The sequence below is a fragment of the Eriocheir sinensis genome, chromosome 31 (assembly GCF_024679095.1).
Source record: "Eriocheir sinensis breed Jianghai 21 chromosome 31, ASM2467909v1, whole genome shotgun sequence".
NCBI lineage: Eukaryota > Metazoa > Arthropoda > Malacostraca > Decapoda > Varunidae > Eriocheir > Eriocheir sinensis.
Window position 1 is genome coordinate 14,855,118 of NC_066539.1, and position 20,015 is coordinate 14,875,132.

Sequence of the window (20,015 nt, forward strand, 5' to 3'; positions counted from 1 at the left end):
GTAACGATCAAAACATACAAAGTGACTAAAAGCGGCCCTATATCCCTAGCCTGGCCATCTTGGATTCGCTACAATCGTTGCAACCGCCGTTATCACCACTGTGTCGGTCAGCAGTAGTTCCGAGTCTGGCTCTGAATATCTGCCAGGTGCTTCTGCTGAAGAATATAGTGATGATACCTCAGGAAATGGTGATAGTGACTTAGTAGATGACAGTGATGAGTTTTCAGACACTGTGGAGCCAGTGGAGGAACAAGGCTGGCACCTCATGTCTGACCTTTTCAATGATACCCGGCCTGACCTGGCGAGCGGTATATGGGCCCAGGTCGGGTAAACGGGAGCGTTGCTGAAGGGGTCAAAGTCCTCCCTTCTCCTTTGATGTGTACTTTTGAAGTGAGTTCATGTCATTCAAATTCTTCTAAAAAAAATTTCATATTACCATTGAAGCCGTGCAGCGTGTTGCTGTATTGTTTAATATTTTTTTTACATCTATTTAAAGAAATGACATAACCACTTGAGAGCAAGAATTTGCATTATTTACTAAGTAATTGCATTGGTAAGCTCCATTGGGGAGCCTCCCTGGCTACCAGAGCTCCGTTACCAGAGGTTCCAATCTCTGGTACTGATGCAAACAAACAGCGCCGTGAAAGATGGCTGTGAAAGCGGATTTCTTATTGGCCGCTCATTGGTAACAATCAATACAAACGAAAGTGACTGAAAGCAGCCCCTAGGAAAGGAACATGAGTATTCAGACTTGACCTATTGTGAACATTTTTGCTGTACTCTTAGTAGTAATTCATATTCTTCTATCAATAAAGAAGGATTATTAGACATTGATTCATAAACAGCTTTGTAATATAATACTAGGCAATTTTTAACATTGAAAATAGATACAACCTTGACCTCCATACAATATTCTTTTGTGTCTGCTTGTGTGTGCTTATTCATTTATAGTATGCAAGACTTCTGTGTGTTTGTGAGGTGTCCCTGTCTTCACTCATACCCACATCAGGCCAGGATCATTGGCATATGTTCCTGGGATAAACTATGGTTACAGTTTTTAGAAATTACACCTAAATCTTGATTAACTAGGTGCATAGCTGCTATGATATGACAAGAGGAACACTCAAATTATCTCCACCTGGCCTGGGTTTCAAATATGTAACCTCTTAAGCTGTGAGTGAGCCAAACATGCTGACCACAGCACTGTTTGTGTGTGTGTGTGTGTGTTTAAGGCAATTTCAGTCATATATTTGTTGTTTCCTTTGCAGTGTGCTGGAGTATGGGGGCCAGCATTACCAGGGTGGAGACTATGAGGAGCAGACTAGGTAATTGTTACGGCTAGACATATACCACTACAGGCATCTCTATATATGTAGCCTGCCTAAGATCAAATAGAACATTATGGTAGATAAGCTGAATTGTTACCTTTTAAAATTGTTATTTTGACAGCGTGAGGGAGTTTGGAGGTCAGACTGGCCGCAGATACTAAGCACCACCAGTAAGTCCAGCCATCTTCAGATTCTCATATTGATGAAGTAGATACACATTACCACACTCATGCAAAAAGGCTAAACCACTAGATTTAGGGATTTGTTTGGAAGTTCTAACACAAGTGCTGTAGAATGTTTACTCTAGGTTCAAAGATTAAAATGCCTCTTCCAAGGTGAGGCTCTTGATGTAGGAATTTAGCAAATCATTGCTAAAGTGTCAGAATTGCAGTAGTATTCTGCCAAGCTGAGCTGGATAAAGATTGCCACAATTTGCACTGTTTTAACATGTTGATAGTTAAAAAAAAATAATTTGAGATTGTAACTATGCTTGGGGGACTTTTTTGAAGCACAAAATGAGTCCAGTTAGGTTGATTGTACCTGCTTCAGTGATGGTATAGATAAGGAAATGTTTAAAAGAGCACTGTTGATGGAATGACCTCACAGATGACGGCTAGGATTCCATCCAATATATTGAAGTAACTGTTAATCAAAAAAATAAAACCTGTATAGTTTTTTACTTCAAGCACTGTTTCAGTTCATATCAGAATTACATGTTTTAATTTTCTTATAATTAATACAATTGTAGATGTGAAAAGAATGATATCTGTGGAAGGGGAAATTCATAAATATTTAGACTTCATCTTGGGAGTCTAACGTCCACTAATAAACTATGAATATTCAGGTATTTGACTAAATAAACTAGCTCCAAAGTAATCACTAATGTATTTTTGTACAATTTATTGTCATAATATTTGTTTCGTGTTATTCTACATATGGATTACTAATAAATGTTCGTCATCTAACCCATTAGCACTACTTCTACCATTTACTTCCTGGTTCACCGCTACACCTCTTTAACGTCCTCCTGAAGGAGAGACTGTGTCATTTGACCTTTCAGTCCTCCATTGAGGAAGAACATTCACACTCTTGTCTGATGACTACAACTAGATATCTCTCCCTTTGAAATCAGAGCTTTTCATGAGGGTTGTAGTAATATTTCCTGCCTTAACTCCTGTGCTAAGACCCTAACTGTTAGATGTGCCCTTCACGTAGAGGCTGTCCTGCCCTTTGCTTTAGCTCCTGTTTTCCCATGGGATGTATTTCAGATGTTTGCTTAGCTGATATTGGTTTTGACAGGTATAGCATGTTTTAGGCTGTGTAGCAGACCATGATTTCTTTGCCTTGTAAACATACTATGTACATGTAGAGAATATCAGCTATATTTGATGATGAGATAGGGTTGTATGCACAGGTCATAGAAACAATACACTGAAAGGTTGATGAGGTCAATCTGTTAAGTAAACATCTAAGATACTCTCCTAGAATGTTTGTATGTCTGTACCTGATAATTCAAGCCATTGTCCGTGTACAAAGGTATCTCGTTGTCACCATTTTTAAGAAAGACAAAGGACACTCGCCACAATTTCCTTATTCTCCAGCAGTTTTCCTCCCCCTCTTAGTCATATGGAATGAGCCGTTCCAGCTCCCCACATGCACTTCATTTTATATGCTCCCATTAAGAGAAACTAATAATAAAGTAGTTTGTGTTTGTGTTCAGCTTTGTTTGAATCAATTTAGGTTTCAAAACCCTTAGATAACTTTTACAAAGTGTGATTTGGCTAATTGTTTGAGAATGAGTTATTGCTGTCATCCCTGCTTTTGTAGGTCAAGTAGACATTCCATGCAGCACATATTTTGTTACAAATTATATTTGTTTATTTTTTCATCTAATCAAGCCAGCTTCTCAACACTGAAAATGTTGAGTACACTTTTGTGGACTCAAAAGCCATCTGAGGAAACAATCCTTTGTTAAGTTCTTAACACAATCGGCTTTTTCATATGGACATATAGTTCCTCCTGGTGACATTGTCCAGGTTTGGTTATGTTTCAGTTTTATTTTTATGCAGTTTGGAGCAAGCTTTCCCTATAATGTAAGAAAGAGCCTTAACTCTAATAGGAAATAGGTAATCTGTCCCCATTGCCTGCATACATTAGTATTTGAAGTTATATTACCTCGTATAGAGTTTATGTCCAGTGTATCTAGAAATTTTAACAAGAATCACTATTTGCTCCTCAGGGGATCAAATTTAACTATGCATGAGCTGGCCCAGTAGGGAAAATCCTTCATTATGAAATACCATTATGACGTGCTAAGAGTCGCCACCTTCCTTGGGAACTTTGATGAAATACACACATGTAGTTCTTCCTTTGTAGTGAAACTTTTATGTAATGACTGCATTACAAATTATTTCACGCAAAATATAAAAGGGTTATAAATATCAAAGTTTGGATGATTAAATTGATAGTCTAAGATGTGCCTACGGTCCCCTGAAAAGCAAGTATTGTCCTGCAACTTGACTGGATGTTCACATTTAAGAGATTTGATTTATACATAAGGACCAGACACTGTTATTTGTGTCCATAGTTTAAAACTCTTGAAGCCATCCATTTTGTAATGTGATTAATGTATTTTGCATTCATATAAAGGAATAAATACCAGAAGATATTACTATTATTTAACTTTCCTACCCGTGTGAGGTGCTCAGCTGTTGAGCCCAATGCCCATTGACAGCTTTGTCTGAAAAATCAGCATGGTATACTTGATAATTCATCTCAGGGCTGCTGTGAAAAGTTTTCAGTAAAAAAAAGTGGTCAAGTTGGTAAGGTGACAGTAAAGGCTTTTGAGTTTACATACCCACACTTTAGTATCTTTTCTACTATTACTCTACACATTTTAACATACATTGGTATTCCAATTATGATATTAATCTGCTTTAAGCTTTTCCATCTAATTCATTCTTATCGTTCCTATCTGATGAAATTAATTGTATTTATCAGAGTTCACATTTATCCGTCAGACAATCCTCAATATTTTCTTTCAGTTACATACTACATGTATAGTGAATTTGCTCTGGATGCCAGCTGTTAATTTTCATTTTATGTTAGCTTCTAAGGCATATGTAAATTTTACCCAATAATCAAAATAGTAGTGTGTTCTAATCTGGGTATCAATATCATTTTAGTTACTCACCCATATCTGTGAGTCCCCAAAAGAGAGTATATTTTATGTGTATCATTATTGTTACTAGTAGAAGCAGTAGTAAGTAGAATTTTTTTGCATCAAAATGGCCAAGGCGTCTCAATTTTGTAAAATAGAAGTGAAGGACTAAAGACAGAATAGACTAGAATACACAAGAACAAGTCTTTGGAGAAGAAAAAGACTTGTAAGCAAACACTGATGCACAGATGCACTCAAATGGGGTTGAAGTGGTGACTTGTCAAGGAAGACAACCATCACCTTTGCCTGTTTAATTCTAACTGCCACCTGTGCCTCTGTGGTGCAGTGGTTAGAATGCCTAGCTATGAATCTGCTGGCCTGGGTTCAAATCCCAGCCCAGGCAGTCAACCTGCAGCTCACCCTCTCTTTTGGGCTTGTCGATAAATGAGTACCTGGGATAGATAAACTGGTAACCCGGATGTCACACTGGCCTTATGTCCCAGGGGTTCTTCTCACTACAGGCTCAAGGGCTAATGCAACAGAGACGAGTACAGAGGTCACGCATATGTATATCCTTACCTTTACTTTTACCACTCATAGCTGACTAACTCAACAGGTTGGCCATGGGTCACTGAAACAAGACTCAAAACAATATATTAGAAATGAAATGCACACAAATGTCTATAAGTTCACATACTTGCATACGCTACCAAAAAACAAGCTATCTTTTTTTTCAGTAAAGGAAACAGCTCAAGGAGAAAAACAGAATAGAAAACCAGAAGGCCTGATAAGCAGTGCTCCTGTAAAAGAAAACAGAATAGAGTGGCCAGAAGAGAGGTCAGTTTTGGAAGCGGTGTCTTGATACACCCTTCTTCGAAGAGAAAGAGTAGAAGTCATGGGCAGGAGCAAGGAGACTATTCAAAGGAGATAGTGGTCTTCAGTAAAGCTTCGGGAGTGCGGAAGTAATGCCATCTATTGGGGCCCACCAAAAATGGCATTTTTAGGGGCCAACTTTACTATTGTTAAAGTATCTGCTTCAGCACCCTATCCAGCCCTTACTTGTTCTTATCATTAATGTAAAATGATTTACTGATGGGGTAAAGAAAAATATATTTGTTCTTCTGTTTTATTAGGTATTATCTACACTATATCAATTTGTTATTTAAAAAAAAAATAGGGTGTAGAAAGCATTTTCTAAGGCTATACAGTCAAACCTCGGTTTACAAGTTTAATTAGTTCTGGAACACATAGCAATGATAAATAATATGAAACACAAATCAATGTGTTACGGTTATTACGGAGACTCCCACAACTGCTAACTACGCTTGAGGGGTAGGCTTCGCCCCGGGGTTTAGCAGCCGCAGTTTCCCTATTCTCGAGGCACCAGAACTACATTCGACCACCAACGTGAAGCTGATTCGACGTATCGTCCGAGATGAAGGGTGAATGGGAGTCAGTCACTTCCAGGAGGGCATACAAGATGCCGAGGCTCGCCCCCCCATTCCTGTTGCGAGCATAGTATCCACCGTTCCTGTTTTCTTCTTTGCAGCACAATCCCTTTTAACTATCTTTCTGGGGGACAGGGTTAAAGCACAAAGAACTCACACTGTAGTGCTGAAAACATGACATGAGTGCACGGATGCTATTTCTACGAGTTTACTACACGGACTGAGACTAGAGTCATCATTTGGCGGTCAAGAATTACCCAAGACTGAGCAAGAATTATCCCCAAATCTTGTGAGATTCTTCGTTTCTTGTTCTGGTGTGACAGATTTTAAAGAATTCCCCCAATTCTTGGCAAGAATCGGGGGTCCTGTGCAAGCTGTGGTGGGGCTGGGTACAGCCACTGTTTTGCTGGCCACACCTCCATAGGCCTTTGGCGATGACCGTTTCCCTATGGATAACCCTGCCAGGTGGGGGTGGACATAGAGTTCACGAGGTTACTGTTGTGTTACTGTTGCACCACAAACCATTTTGAAGCATCACTGTATGATAAGTAAGAACTTCCCGGTATCATCATCATTAGAAACAAGAAATTGAGACGATGCCAGCTGTCAATATTTTGTAGAGAAAAAGGACGTTTTAAGAAATTCCATCGCATGCAGTGATGCCAAGTAGCTACTGAAATACTCCTAATGAACTGTAGATCCCGTGACTGTGACTAAATTAATGTGTGTTGTCCTTGATGAATGATGAGTGCCAAAGTGAGAAATAGTGTTGGTTCATCCAATCATATGGACAAGATAGAGTGCTCTGGGGGATTACGGGAGGGAGGTAAAAAAGTCTCAAGAATGGGGGGTCGTTCAAGAAGGCCATATATCGCCAGATGACGCCTTAGGGTTGCAAACTTGCCACCCTTTCCTTAAAATACGTAATGCCATTTGTTCCGTATTTGCCCGTCTGAACGATTAAGCAGATAAAATTCAGTGTTTTAATAATGTAGTGAGTGCATTTTTTGATGAAACACAAAACCAGTCCATAAAATTATGTTTGTCAAGTGTCGTCTTGAAATACGTGTAAAATGCATGTCGTAACGTCTCCCCCCTTCCTCTTGCCTTCACCAGCAGCGGGCAGCGGCTGTCAGTCATGGCAGGCCAGAGAAATTCTAGGGTTGCCATCCGTTCCTTAAAATATGGATTCGTTCTGTATTTGAGGATGGGATGTTGCGTTCCTTATTTGTTTTAGATCAAGGTAGCAGCTTTAACTGAGGCTCTCTTCCCATTGTTTTCTGCACTGAGCACTCTCGTCTTGCAGTGAAAAAAGGGAACCCACGCTAACGTCTTCGACTTGTGCAAAGAGACACACCAGTCCTTGTCGAAAGACCGACTTGGATGGCTAGGCTGACGTAAGCCGATAGTCGGTCTATCGGCATCATCCTCTCCCCTTCATGGGCTGTCACTTTGAGGATGTACGCTCTTGACCATGACAGCCTCCTTATAGCCTGTGCCCCCACCTGGGGGATGGCGACAAAAAAAAAAAAAAAAAGAATAAAGAGGATGCTCATATACCAAGTCACCGCTCATAAACCAAGGCATTTTTTGTGGGATTTTTTTGCTCGTAAATCAAAGTACTAGTAAACTAAGGCACTCGTAAACCGAGGTTTGAATATATATATATATATATATATATATATATATATATATATATATATATATATATATATATATATATATATATATATATATATATGTGTGTGTGTGTGTGTGTGTGTGTGAGTGTGTGTGTAGCAAACATATCCAGTGCTTCAAATACAAGAAAAGCATACACAATTCTTTGCATGCTAGATTACTACAATACCTTTCCAAAGGGTTTTATGAAGGTTTGGAAGGAAATAGACCAAAATTAAGGTGCCAGAGTTATACTGAACCTTTACCTTTTTTTTTTTTTTTTTTTTTTTTTTTAATTCTCCACATCTTTTGAAAAGCCTGAGGAACACACTTCTCATATATGATATTAAGATAGGGGAAAATAAAATTTCATGGGATCACAAAAAAGGTTTTGGAAAGAGATCAGCAACAATTAACGTATTTGACTTGCTCCTAAATTGAGTAGCAAACATATGTGTGGTCAAGGCTTCTCAAAAATGTGTCAATCTTTCTCGATCACAAACTGTAAACATAATTCTGTGCCCCGTGTCCTTGAATTTTTTTATTGCTGTTTCATACAGGTCCCTCATTTTACAAGTTTTAACCTCTCCTGAATAAAAGAAACATCCTAAAACAAGTTTCCATTTTTCAATAAGCCCTTAACCATGAACACGAGCTAGTGTATGATTTGCTGGTTTTAAACTCTTCCCATGCTCTCCGAAATCCTCCCTTCATATGATAGAATCAGAGGCTCTGTCAAAATGCAATGATTCTTTAATAATACTCATGGCATCAAATTCAATCCCACAAAGTGTCTCTTCTTTTGCCAAAGCCTACATGTGCTCTTTTCTTCAAGGCAGTCAGAATCTGTTTGCTCCAGCCAACATTTATATACTGAACTACCCCTGAGCCATGAGTGAAGTGTTGAAACTGAAGGCAAATGAAATACGTACTGTGCTTAGAAATATATAAGCTTTTGGACTTTGATAGTATAAGGCTAGAGCAAACCTCCTCTTTTGTACCCAATTATACTTTGGGGGTCTCTCCGGGCGAGTTTTCAGGCCCCTTTTCCATCCTGGGTATACCTCCTGGCAGGATCTATCGACTTGCTTAAGCCACGAACTGTGTGGGCGTCCCTTTGCCCTCCACCATTCAGGATTATCTCTTACAGAGACAACCCGATGCCCATATAACCGGAGCTGGCGTTGACGGACTCTGGCAGGTAATATGTCGAATCAGTCTCACGGATCGATCGATTAGTCGCCGGTTTGACTTAAAGTCATTTCAGCGATATCCCATATTCTGCGTAGACATTTATTACCAAAGGCATCAATATGGCCGCCTCTCCATGTTCCTATCAATTAGGAGGCGGATGCAGATAAAGGAAGAGAGGGATAGTCTAAGCAAAATATGTTGGATCAGGCAGGGAATCAAAGACGAGGTGGATCGAGGTTATAGGTACGTACCTATATAGTCACAAGGTCGATCTTTCCTCCCGATTCGAAACAGGAAACTGCTGATCCCTCACCCAAACATCAATTAACTAGCTTGGAAATGAGAGAGAGAGAGAGAGAGAGAGAGAGATCATCGACAGGGTGCATCTGGCATCCTACATTCGCCTTCCCCAGTCCTCCTCACTCCTCCTCAGTCCTCAACGATCACTTCCCTCAGTCTCGCTCTGAGCCTTCCTACCTGACGTGGGCGGTGTAGGTGCACTCGGTACGCCTCTGCGGCTGCTAATCGGTCTCTGATTGAACTATGGCAGGTTCAGATGTTCTAGAAAAAATGCTTAAGCCTCTCGGAGTCAATCTGGAGACGTTAAGGAGCTATGCGTTGTAAGTACCGGTAATAATTGAGTGCGTGGGAGGGGTGGGAAAGGCGTGTCGCTCGGAAGACGGATTTGTGAAAGTTAACATTTGGCGCAATAAATGCATCGATGCCTGGGATACTTAAGAGGCTAAAGTGAAGTATACAAACCATATCAATATTTCAAGTTTTAGTGAAAAAACATATATTTTTTTATAGCCTGGAGATGTATGGGTGATTGACATGTACATGGAAGATGAGTATTGAAAATTAAAAGCACAATACGGTCTGTTGATCGATGGAAACAGGAAACAAATACATATAAAATCATGGGATGTATGGAACTAATCTACATCATGATAATTTTCCTTAGAGGCTATTTACTAATGTGGGTCGTATATATAATTAGTAAGTCATTTCAGAGTCTGCAGCTGCGGTGAGAAGTGAAAGCCTCAGCAGATCCGGTGTGGCTTGTGTCGTCTGTGTCGCTAACCTTGGTGATGGACATGTCTAAGGGCAATGAATGATTGAATTACCTGCTCTACATCGCACCTAAATACACTGAGGGGCCGTGTTGGGTGATACTAGCGTCACTATGTCCCCAGGCCGAGATTAGACAGTTATCAAAGCAGACGACCGCTCGCGAAGCTCAAAACTTTAAAAAAAATCCCAGCGTGTAGCATTATCACAATGGGAATAGTCGGCTGTGTAAGGTAAGGAGCATGGAAATAGTGTTTCTTGTTGTAGTTCACGGGGTGATAGTTAAGACAGCACACAATTATCAAGAGAAACGTAAAAGAGGCAACGCCGGTTTTATGTATTTTACTGCTCGTTTGGCCTCAAAATTGACATGTGAGCTGGACTTTGAATATATTTATTTTCATATGTCAGTGTTCCTGTCAAAAACATGTATTTCATAAAGCTATAGACACAATGACTATATACTTGTTCCATTGCCTCTTCATTATTGCTCCCACATAAGTGATATATGTATATCAATTTTGTTTATTTCAGCTCTATGAGCTAGCTTGGTGTATGTAATGATAGCCCTACAAATTCGATCAATGTTTATTCATATGATTTTAAGGTAAAGGTAACATTAATCCACTCCTGCCTAACACATTTTACCTAGAGATAGTAACCTGTTGCTGCTAATTTGGTAAACTGTTGACACTAACTTAAGTAGTCATTGTGCTGAAGATTCATTTTAGGCCTCAAAATATTTAATCGGAGGTAGTATTCCACAATAATTGTGGAATACTCCCTCCTAGCAAATATTTAGAGGGGTTTTATTATAAGACGTCGAGTCAGCACACAAGACAATACTTTGGACAAGTGTTGGTCTGGGTATTTTTCTAGTGTTTGCCCATACTCACCCCTCGCAACCAAAATTGGAATGCGGCGGTATACATGAAATGCGTCGCAAATACATACTTTTTGAGTTATGGGGGGTTGAAAAATACCCTAGATGTAGGGAAATTCCTTACATTTACCTAGATGTAGGGAAATTCCATACCCTGCGCCATGACGGGCTTGGGCCGACCACCAGGCCCCTGAAGAAAGCCTACTGGCGCTACAGGCTGAGATGTAAAAAAAAGAAAAGGGGGGGTGCCCCCCCTGGTTAGCAGGGGGATTGAGAGGTTAGGTTATGTAAACTTTGGTTAGAAATATGCTCCCCTGCCATAAAAAGACCCACAATTTTCCGGCGCATAATACGTGGGTGGGGGGGGGGGTCCAGGGGGGCATAGCCCCCCCGGGCTAGCAGGGGGTTCGAGAGGTTAGGTTATGTAAAGTTTGGTGTGAGTAGTAATCTCCCTTTCCCAACCCTGGGGTCGCGACCCCAAGTGGGATCGCCAAGTGCTTTTCCGGGGGTCGCTAAGACCTCAAAATATCAAACATGGTGTTTTTATATTACAATAGCACATAAACAACTAAACTAGTGGGGTCGCGGTCATGTCTAGACGTGCATGATTGGGGTCGCCTGAAAAAAAGGTTGGGAACCACTGGCTCAGTAGTGTAAATATGCTCCCCACCTAAAAGAACTGATTTCTCCCTTTTCCTTTACTTCTAAGTACTTGCACCTTCATATTATGGTTGAGGGACATATGTATTTTGTTCCTTAACTATAATATGGAGGTGTATTATTGTATTTGGAGGCACGGAGTCAATCTCCACAATTACTTACAATTACTGGTAACATGAACGCGTAAAGCACAGATTCGAAATGCGGTTAATCAGGATTTACATGCTCGAACAGGTCAGGCAGGAGGTTCGGGATAACCCATGGCAGTGTGTGTGTGTGTAATTTGTGCGGAGCGGCCTCACGACACGGCCCGATGGCCTTCTGTTTAGGGTTTTGATGTTTCTAAAGCCGGTGTCACACCGAACAAATCTACCCAGCAACGGACAGAATGTCCGTTACTGGGTATTTGTCCGTTGAGATTTTGTGGTCCGTTAAATCCGAAATCCGTTAAATCGAGGGTCGAGTGTATTAGCAGAAAAAAAAAAAATTGTGATGAATTTGATAGGGTGTATGGGGAAAAGTTGAAGATAAGTGTTTGGAAGATTAAAGTAATGATATTTGACTGTGCAAGAGAGCACATCAATTTTGCAAAACCATATAGAGTTAGGATAGAGAGCATGATAGACTAAGATATGGTTAGGAGAGGAGAGGATGTAGGAAGTGATTGAGTTTAAGTACAGTTCTGTGTAAGCATGGGAACTTGCAGATTATTGAGAGCCAGACAAATAATGGGTTCAATGAAGAGATTTATAAAAGGAAGAAGCATAAGGATCTGGGTAAAGAAGTGCATAAGAAACAGCATTATCTTCCAAACTTTTATGTGTCAGAAACATGGATGCCGTTGCTGTTGCTGTTGATGAGGTTTCAGGCCCTGCCTGCCACTAGCTCTGCTCTCGAGGAGGCAATCACAAATTACAATATGTTAGATAATAATAATCCTCGATGAATTTAACTCAAAACGTCGTAGTAAATGAGTGAGTTTTGATTGCTTTCATGAATAGCCTACTGATGTCCTTTTAATAAACTTGGCATCATCATAGTCACTTGTGTTACGTGTGTTTGGTCGCATTCAAATTATTTCCAACTCACTGAACATTTAACACAATTTGTCTTTGAGTATAAACACTAATTAATAGCCATGATTGGTTATGTTATGAATTCTCTGCATTTCATGCAGAATGAAACCCAGATCTCACAAATATGCATGGTGGAAATGAGCTATATAAGAGATGCATATAGTGTGTTAGGATGGGATAGAGAAAATGAAAGCATATATGTGAGGTTTTTTATGGTTGTAACATTAAAGGGAGTAGGTTATAGAATGTTTTAATGGATGAAGTAGTCTGGTTCTCTGAGGTAGTTTGGACATGTGGTGGGAATGAATGAAGATAACTTTTTAAGAGAGCAGCCTATATGAAATGCAGAATTGAGAGAGAGGGTATCATGGGGAGACAACCAGTGAAAAGGACCAATAGAGTGGATGAATATTGAGGAGACTTGGTAGGCAAGAGATGAAGTTTGCTAAGAGGTAGTGTAGGAACAGGGAAACTTGGATGCTTCTGCTGTGGCCACTCTGTTGAGGGAACAAGTGTAGTGCGGCGACAGCCTGATGAATGAGCCTCCCATAACCCACTTAGCCAGTGGGGTACCTCTTTGGTCGACTCGGTAAGGAGTGGCTTTCCCGTCACGCTGGTCACGGGTTCAATCCCAGGCAGCCGGTGAATACCCTCTCCTTGTTGTGATTAATTTCTAGTGTGTTTCGATACACGCAGAGGACGTGTGGGACCGAGAGAGTAATAGAAAAAAGAGAATAGAAAATCTCGTCATTAAACTGGTGGCAGTGGTGGGATCCTATCCTGCGGTTCTGTTGAGTTTCCCCGAAGGGGTAACAGGTAGGATGGCCCATGCTCTCCGAGGATAATAGAAAATGGGAGAGTTGGAGGTATGTCTCTACGGGGACATTGTGAAATTGTGCACCAAAATGGGTCACTGTCTAAAGGTCTCAACACACAGAAATTAATCTACATAGGGGGGAAAGCCGTGTAGTGCTGCGACGGCCTGATGAACGAGCCTCCCATAACCCACTTAGCCAGTGGGGTACCTTTTTGGCCGACTCGGTAAGGAGTGGCTCTCCCGTCACGCTGGTCGCGGGTTCAATCCCAGGCAGCCGGGGAATACCCTCTCCTTGTTGTGATTAATTTCTAGTGTGTTTCGATACACGCAGAGGACGTGTGGGACCGAGAGAGTAATAGAAAAAAGAGAATAGAAAATCTCGTCATTAAACAAGGTGTTGGAGATATAGATCGATTGATAGATCTTTTTATCATTGAATAGAAGACCACTCTCGTAGGGATTGCTTTTAATAATTTGACTGCTTGATGATGAATGGTTAAAGAAATAAGAAGTGAAGTGACAGAGTCTGGCACAAATCTTTGCTATCTAAACTACCCTCCTATGGATTCAGTCCCTCTATACTTTTATCTACAGTTTCCTCTCCAACCAATCTGTCTCTGCTGTGGTTGATGGTCACTGTTCTTCCCATAAACCTATCAACAGTGGAGTTCTGCAGGGCTCTGTTCTATCTCCCACTGTCTTTCTGTTGTTCATTAATGATCTTAACAACCGACAGCAAGGCTGTATGGATTAATGAGTCGAAGAGAAAACTGGAACCAACACCTGGTTTGGGGGTATTCTCATCTCCAAGTAGGCCATTTGTCAATTTTAACTGAACTTATCTCATTACAAGTTATTATAGGTAAATATCCATTTATTTTAATTTGTTTTCTCTAGCTATACATCAGCTTTCACTGAAACCTCTTGTAGTGTATGTTAAATTATATCTCAGGTTTTAGTACGCATTGTGGGTGTATAGGGCATACTATTATTGAGACGATATTATACTGAGTATTAGTTCTCATTCATTATTACTGCTATCAGTTCAAGGTATTTTCATTAACCTGAAATTTCAAAAGTTTTGAGTTGGTGTTTATGTTTTGTTATTAGAATCTCCTTCACATGTGTGCTTTATATATTGTTTATTATTAATTGTGCTTAATTCTAGCCAAAGCTATTAAGGCTTGAGTGGCCAAATGCTTGGGTAGAAAACGTGCAAGTTATGAAAAAGAAAAAGCTGACTGTATTTTTCTAACAGGTATGCATTGGGATCGGTTATGATGATTGGTGTGGCACCGGAGTATCTTGGAGTATGGTTGATGTGGCGTGGCATGAGCTTGGCCCTTCCGCCCTGGGTATACCAGTGGGGTGATGATAAACTCTACTCCCTCTACCAGCGCTTGGTTCTTTTCTTCTTTGAAACATGCACCAGGGTGGAGGTTAGTAACATTTCTGTTAAGTTTTCTTGTTCAATCCTGTACTTTTAATCTCAGTTAATGCACTGATTGTTTTCAGGAATCAGTCAAGGGGAAACGATGCTTGTAGGACAAGTCCGTTTGCTTTCATTCAATTTGACTTAATTTATTTTTCTGTTGTTGGAGGTTACATAAGTAATAATACAGGGTGTCCCACAATTTGAAGTACATACTTCGGGATATGATAATTCATGTCATTCTAAGTAAAAAAACACTATACCCATATGTTGTTTTTTGCTTCATATTACAAGAAATTGAGGTTTTAAATTTGTTTAGTGTCCTGTGTTGCGGGAACTGCTGTGGAGGTAGCAGCAGCAAGGCAGTGTGTCGGTCAGCCTGCAGTGATGAGTATTAATTACACAATCTTCGTGCTCAAATCTTTACAGAGAACAGTTATTAAATGACAGGTTAAATTTTTATGCCTGCTAAATGAGGAGAATGAGCATGTAACACAATGTCTATCTATCTTTCTATATCTTCAACACCCCTGCTTTCTAACGGGAACTTCCCTCCAGGGGATGGCCATGGCAGAAGTGTCTCCACCTCTCCCTGTTCTGGCACTCCCTTTCACCACACTCAATCCTGCTGCTTCCAACTCTCTCGCTCCTATACTTGCTCACCCTATTGATCCACTTCACAGGTGGTCTTCCCCTGACACCTCCATAGTCTAGTGGTCAGCATGCCTGGCTACTACTCCACAGCCCTGGGTTCGAATCCCGGCCGGGCAGTTGGCATGCAGCTCACCCAGCTGTTCATCCTCCCTTTCGGGCTAGTTGATAAATAGGTACCTAGGGAAACCTTGGGAAGGTAAACTGTGGTAACCTGGATGTCACACTGGCTCCCTGGGGTAATAGGCTCCCTCCCACCACAGGCTCAAGGGCCAATGTGACGGAGATGAGCACTGAGGCCACGTGCAGCTATAGCGTATGCCCCCAACTTTACACCTCTGACACCCCGTCCCTCAATCCCTCCCTCATACACTTTTCACAAATTCATTTTCCTTCATTCTCACCACATACCCAATCCATCTCAGCGTACCATGCTTCACCCATTTGACCACTCCACAATCCACCCCCTTTGCTGTCACACCCATACCAAACCTTTCATTCATGCTTTCATTGGTACTTTCTCCATCCCATCCAGAAACACCACATGTACCCCTTATATAACTCATTTCCACTGCTCATATTCTTGATTGCTGTGCTGCATTCCATGTCCACGTCTCTGATACATACGACAGAGTTTGCAGGATAATACTGTTCCTTATTCCCCTCTTTACCTCAATGCTCGCACTTCTTCCTCTCATAACTCTCCAGTGAACCTACTACCTGTCTGCCCTTCACTGCTCTTTCCCTTACCTCACCTTCCATACTTCCATGCTTACATAAGGGGCTTCGTGGTGCAGTGGTTAGCACACTCGACTCACAACCAAGAGAGCCCGGGTTTGATTTCCAGGTGGAGTGGAAAAATTTGGGCGGCTTTTCCAATATCCTATGCCCCTGTCCACCCAGCAGTGAATGGGTACCAGGTATTAATCGGGGGTTGTGTCCCGTCTCCTGGGATCTGTTCCCTTCTCCTATAACTCCTTCCCCTTCTGTCTCTCTCTGGCATATGACCACAGATGTTGTGCCGACTAAACAAAACTTTACAACTTTTCCATGCTTACATAAAACTGTCCCTAAATATTTAAACTCGGTCACCTCCTCCATTCTCTCTTCCCCCAGCCATATTCTATATTTCGTTGTGCTTCTCTATTCTAATGGCTTTGCAAAATCAATGGTCTGCTTTCTTGCCCTCTCAAATACCATAACCTTACCTTCGAGCATTCACTTTCAGCTTTCTCCTCTTACACACCCTGTCAAACTCATCCACTATCCTCTGCAGCATCCCCTCGTTCTCTGCCAACAATGCTGTATCATCTGCAAACAGGCCTGCCACCAAAGACTCCTCTGTACATATTACTTTCAGCCTTGGACCTAGCTCCCTCATTCTGGCTTTGATTTCTGTCATACAACTGTCCATGTACACATTAAAAAGCCATGGTGACATCACACACCCCTGTCTCACACCCACACCAACACCAAAACTCTCTCTCATCTCACCATTCACGTGTCAGAGGCCCTCGCATCCTTATAAAAGGATATACCCATGTACCCATTTCATATTTTTATTTCCTGAATTTTATAGAAAGAAACATTCATTAGTAAGTAATTTGCATGGTATGATATGCTTAAGCACTTAAAGTTGATAAAAAAAATGGCAGACTTTGTAGTGAGTACCCAACAGTAAAGTGAGATTTCAATAACTACATATTTGTAATAAGTTTACATAAATTACAGTACAGTTTATAGAATGCGTTGGTGACGAATGATGCTATTTATGATATCTTATGCTGCTTTCAGATTACAGAAGTGGTTTATCAGGTTCAGTTTATGTTTACAATTGCTCTCTGTGTTGTTTTGCAGGTCTTGAGGTTTTTTTTCAGGGGGCATGCCAAATATTCGTGAAAATTTTCTATTTGCAGGGGTCCATGTTCCCTGAGGGGGGGGACAGGCATATAGGCTTTTCTCCTTCAGTTTACTAAAAATAACTAAAGGTGCTGATAATATAATTGTTTATCATATTACACCTGCCAAAATATACCAGACCTTGGATGGGCACAGGATCTAGTTCCAAGATTTGTTTTCTTCATGTAAAAAGTTAGGCCTCATTTTAAAAACGGACCTTCAATCTCATGTATTATGATTACATATTTTTGTTTTAGATGTGTTTTTCCTTCAATCATTGATAAGCAAAATTGTAGTTGAGCACTGTCACACATTTTCTTCAGGTGGTGATGTATGGTGATGCTGACGAAGCACTGAAAAAAAAGGAAAGCGTACTGTATCTGTCTAATCACCAGTCAACAGGTAAGCCTCCTAAATCCTCAGATGTATTATGCATGTTGGCATTTATTGAATATTCTGTAATTTTGTCCTTGAAGATACTTATAAGGTTTTATCCATCTATCTATCTATCCATCTGTCTATTGCTGTTCTCTATTTACACACACACAAAAAAAAAAGCTAAAGATGATTGGAAAAAATCAAGAAAGTTAATTGGTTCAATTAAAGGTGTGTAATACCCAAAAGTAAAAGAGTTAAAGAAAAAGAGCAATTGAAGGAGGAAGAGAAACTATGGGTACCAGGAAATGACTACATGTGAATTCGCAGAGGAAGAAATGAACTTTAACCGGATTGTCATTGAGAAATGTAAAGAAAACCCAACTTTTCTATGGCTATGTCAACAGTAAAATGAAAGAAAGCAGGGCTCAGTAAAATGAGAATTGAAGAAGTGTGTGACGAGGTGCAGGAACAAGCAGAAATTATGAACAAATGTTTTCAAAAAGTTTTCACAATTGAAAAGGACTTTCTGGAAAAAGGAGTTTTGACAGAAGAGGTTTTGAAGAACATAGAAGTGGTAGGGGCAGGTCTATCTGGATGAGGAATGCAACATCCTCAACCTCCCTAAGCTGTTTTTCCATCTTTTCTCTCCTACCTGTTCATGTTTCTTTCCTTGGGTAAGTGGGGGTTTTATCCTCCCAGGAGTCTTGCATCCCTGCCCTATGGTGAGCAGTCAGTCCAGCCCCTGATCTGAACTGGTTTGGAGGAGGGGTTTGCATCCCCTCCCCCAATAAAAAATGCCCTACATACCAAAAACAAAATAGGAAATAGAGGTTGGAGTTGTGGCGCAAGCCTCGACCATGGCCCAGTTTCGCTGAGGGGCCCTTCCTCATGTGAATGGGAACCAGAAGAAGGAAAATATTTCATCAGGTGGGCTGAAAAAGACTACAGTAACCAAAGGATGGGACAGCAGATAAAGGGAGGAGGGCGAGGTGGCTAGCTGATGCTAGCGCGCTTGGTTCAAAAATTATTTTCGGTTGGTCCTCACGGATTTCTGACTCTCTGACCTTGTTCGTCATATCCAAAATCCGTTATAAGTAGGTCCGTTATATTGAGGGTTTACTGTATTTGACGTTGTACTTGGCGACCATACTATTGCTGCGTATTCCAACCTTGGACGTATCATGGTTACAATCAGTTTTTTCATCATTTCCTCACTCAGATATTGAAAAGCAACTTTTATGTTTCTCAGCAGGTTGTATGTCTCACCTATAATTCTATTTATGTGTTTTTCTGGCAACAAATTGTGTGTGTGTGTGTGTGTGTGTGTGTGTGTGTCAATCTAAAAAGACATTGGGAAAAGGTGTTTTTAAGTGGGCATGCAAATATCTGCAGATCTTCAACATCTGCTGGGGTCTCTGTTACCTAACTCCTGTAGATGTTGAGGTTTTACTGTTCTATGTCTTTCTCAAATCTCATCTCTTCATTTCTCTGTGCCCTTACATATTTTTTTCTTGCTTTTTATACTCCTTCCTTGTATTCTCATTTTGCCATCTCAATCATTTTTCATGACTGACTCATCATCACTCATGACTCGTTTGCTATTTCACATCTGGCATTGAACCACTCCTTCTTATCTCTTTCCCTTGCTGTGTATGTTTGAACACACTTTTCCATCTCAACTCTATTTTTGTAAAACTTCATTTTCTTCAACTGTTATATCTGTGTGCGTATTTGTATGTCTGTAAGTGCGTGCATGTATTTACCTATTTGTAGTCTACCGGGCCTGAGCTAAGCTCTAATAGTCCCATCTCCATATCTACATTTATTCAGCCTTTCCTTCATATGTTGGACACTGTTCGCCTCCACCACCTCTTCCCACAAGCTGTTCCATGTGTTAACGCTTCTATGTGGAAAACTATACTTTTTGAAGTCAATCAAACAGGTTTCTTTATTATGTTTCTTTCTATGTCCTCTCAGCCCCTGCATTCTCACAGTTAAGAAGAGATCACCTCTATCCACCTCATCAAACTTATTTACCAACTTATTCAGCGTGATCAGATCTCCTCTCTCCCTTCTTTGTTCCAGTGTCGTCAAGTTCATCTCCTTCAATCTGTCTTCATACGTCATATTCGAGTTCTGGGACCATTTTAGTTGCAATTCTCTGTATTCTTTCCAGCTTTCTGATATCCTTCTTTTTGTGAGTCGACCACACAACTGCAGCATAATCAAGCTTTGGTCTTATCATTGTTGTTATTATTTTTTTCATAATTTCTTCGTTCATAAAATGGAATGATACCCTTATATTTTGCATCATCCTGTAGGTTTCTCCAAACAGCTTGTTTATGTGCTTTTTTGAGGA

At 40.6% G+C, this 20,015-nt stretch overlaps 2 protein-coding genes across 15 annotated transcripts in view; both read left to right on the top strand.

Annotated features, from left to right (window-relative positions):
- Positions 1–3,997, top strand: part of LOC127005929 (heterogeneous nuclear ribonucleoprotein K-like) — a 163,981-nt gene extending 159,984 nt beyond the window's left edge. For all 11 annotated transcript variants that reach the window (XM_050875353.1, XM_050875350.1, XM_050875351.1 and 8 more), the window contains 2 exons: positions 1,269–1,325; positions 1,450–3,997. In XM_050875353.1, the coding sequence (XP_050731310.1) occupies positions 1,269–1,325; positions 1,450–1,489 (97 nt within the window). In that variant the 3' untranslated portion in view covers positions 1,490–3,997. The remainder of the gene's footprint in view (positions 1–1,268; positions 1,326–1,449) is intronic.
- Positions 3,998–9,202: 5,205 nt separating this feature from the next.
- Positions 9,203–20,015, top strand: part of LOC127005930 (1-acyl-sn-glycerol-3-phosphate acyltransferase epsilon-like) — a 35,853-nt gene continuing 25,040 nt past the window's right edge. Inside the window, exons 1-4 of one of the 4 annotated variants that reach the window (XM_050875357.1) lie at positions 9,249–9,409; positions 9,803–10,093; positions 14,555–14,735; positions 17,602–17,680. In XM_050875357.1, the coding sequence (XP_050731314.1) occupies positions 10,071–10,093; positions 14,555–14,735; positions 17,602–17,680 (283 nt within the window). In that variant the 5' untranslated portion in view covers positions 9,249–9,409; positions 9,803–10,070. Of the gene's footprint in view, positions 9,410–9,802; positions 10,094–14,554; positions 14,736–17,601; positions 17,681–20,015 lie in introns of all 4 variants that reach the window. The other 3 variants (XM_050875359.1, XM_050875355.1, XM_050875358.1) reach the window with 3 other exon arrangements.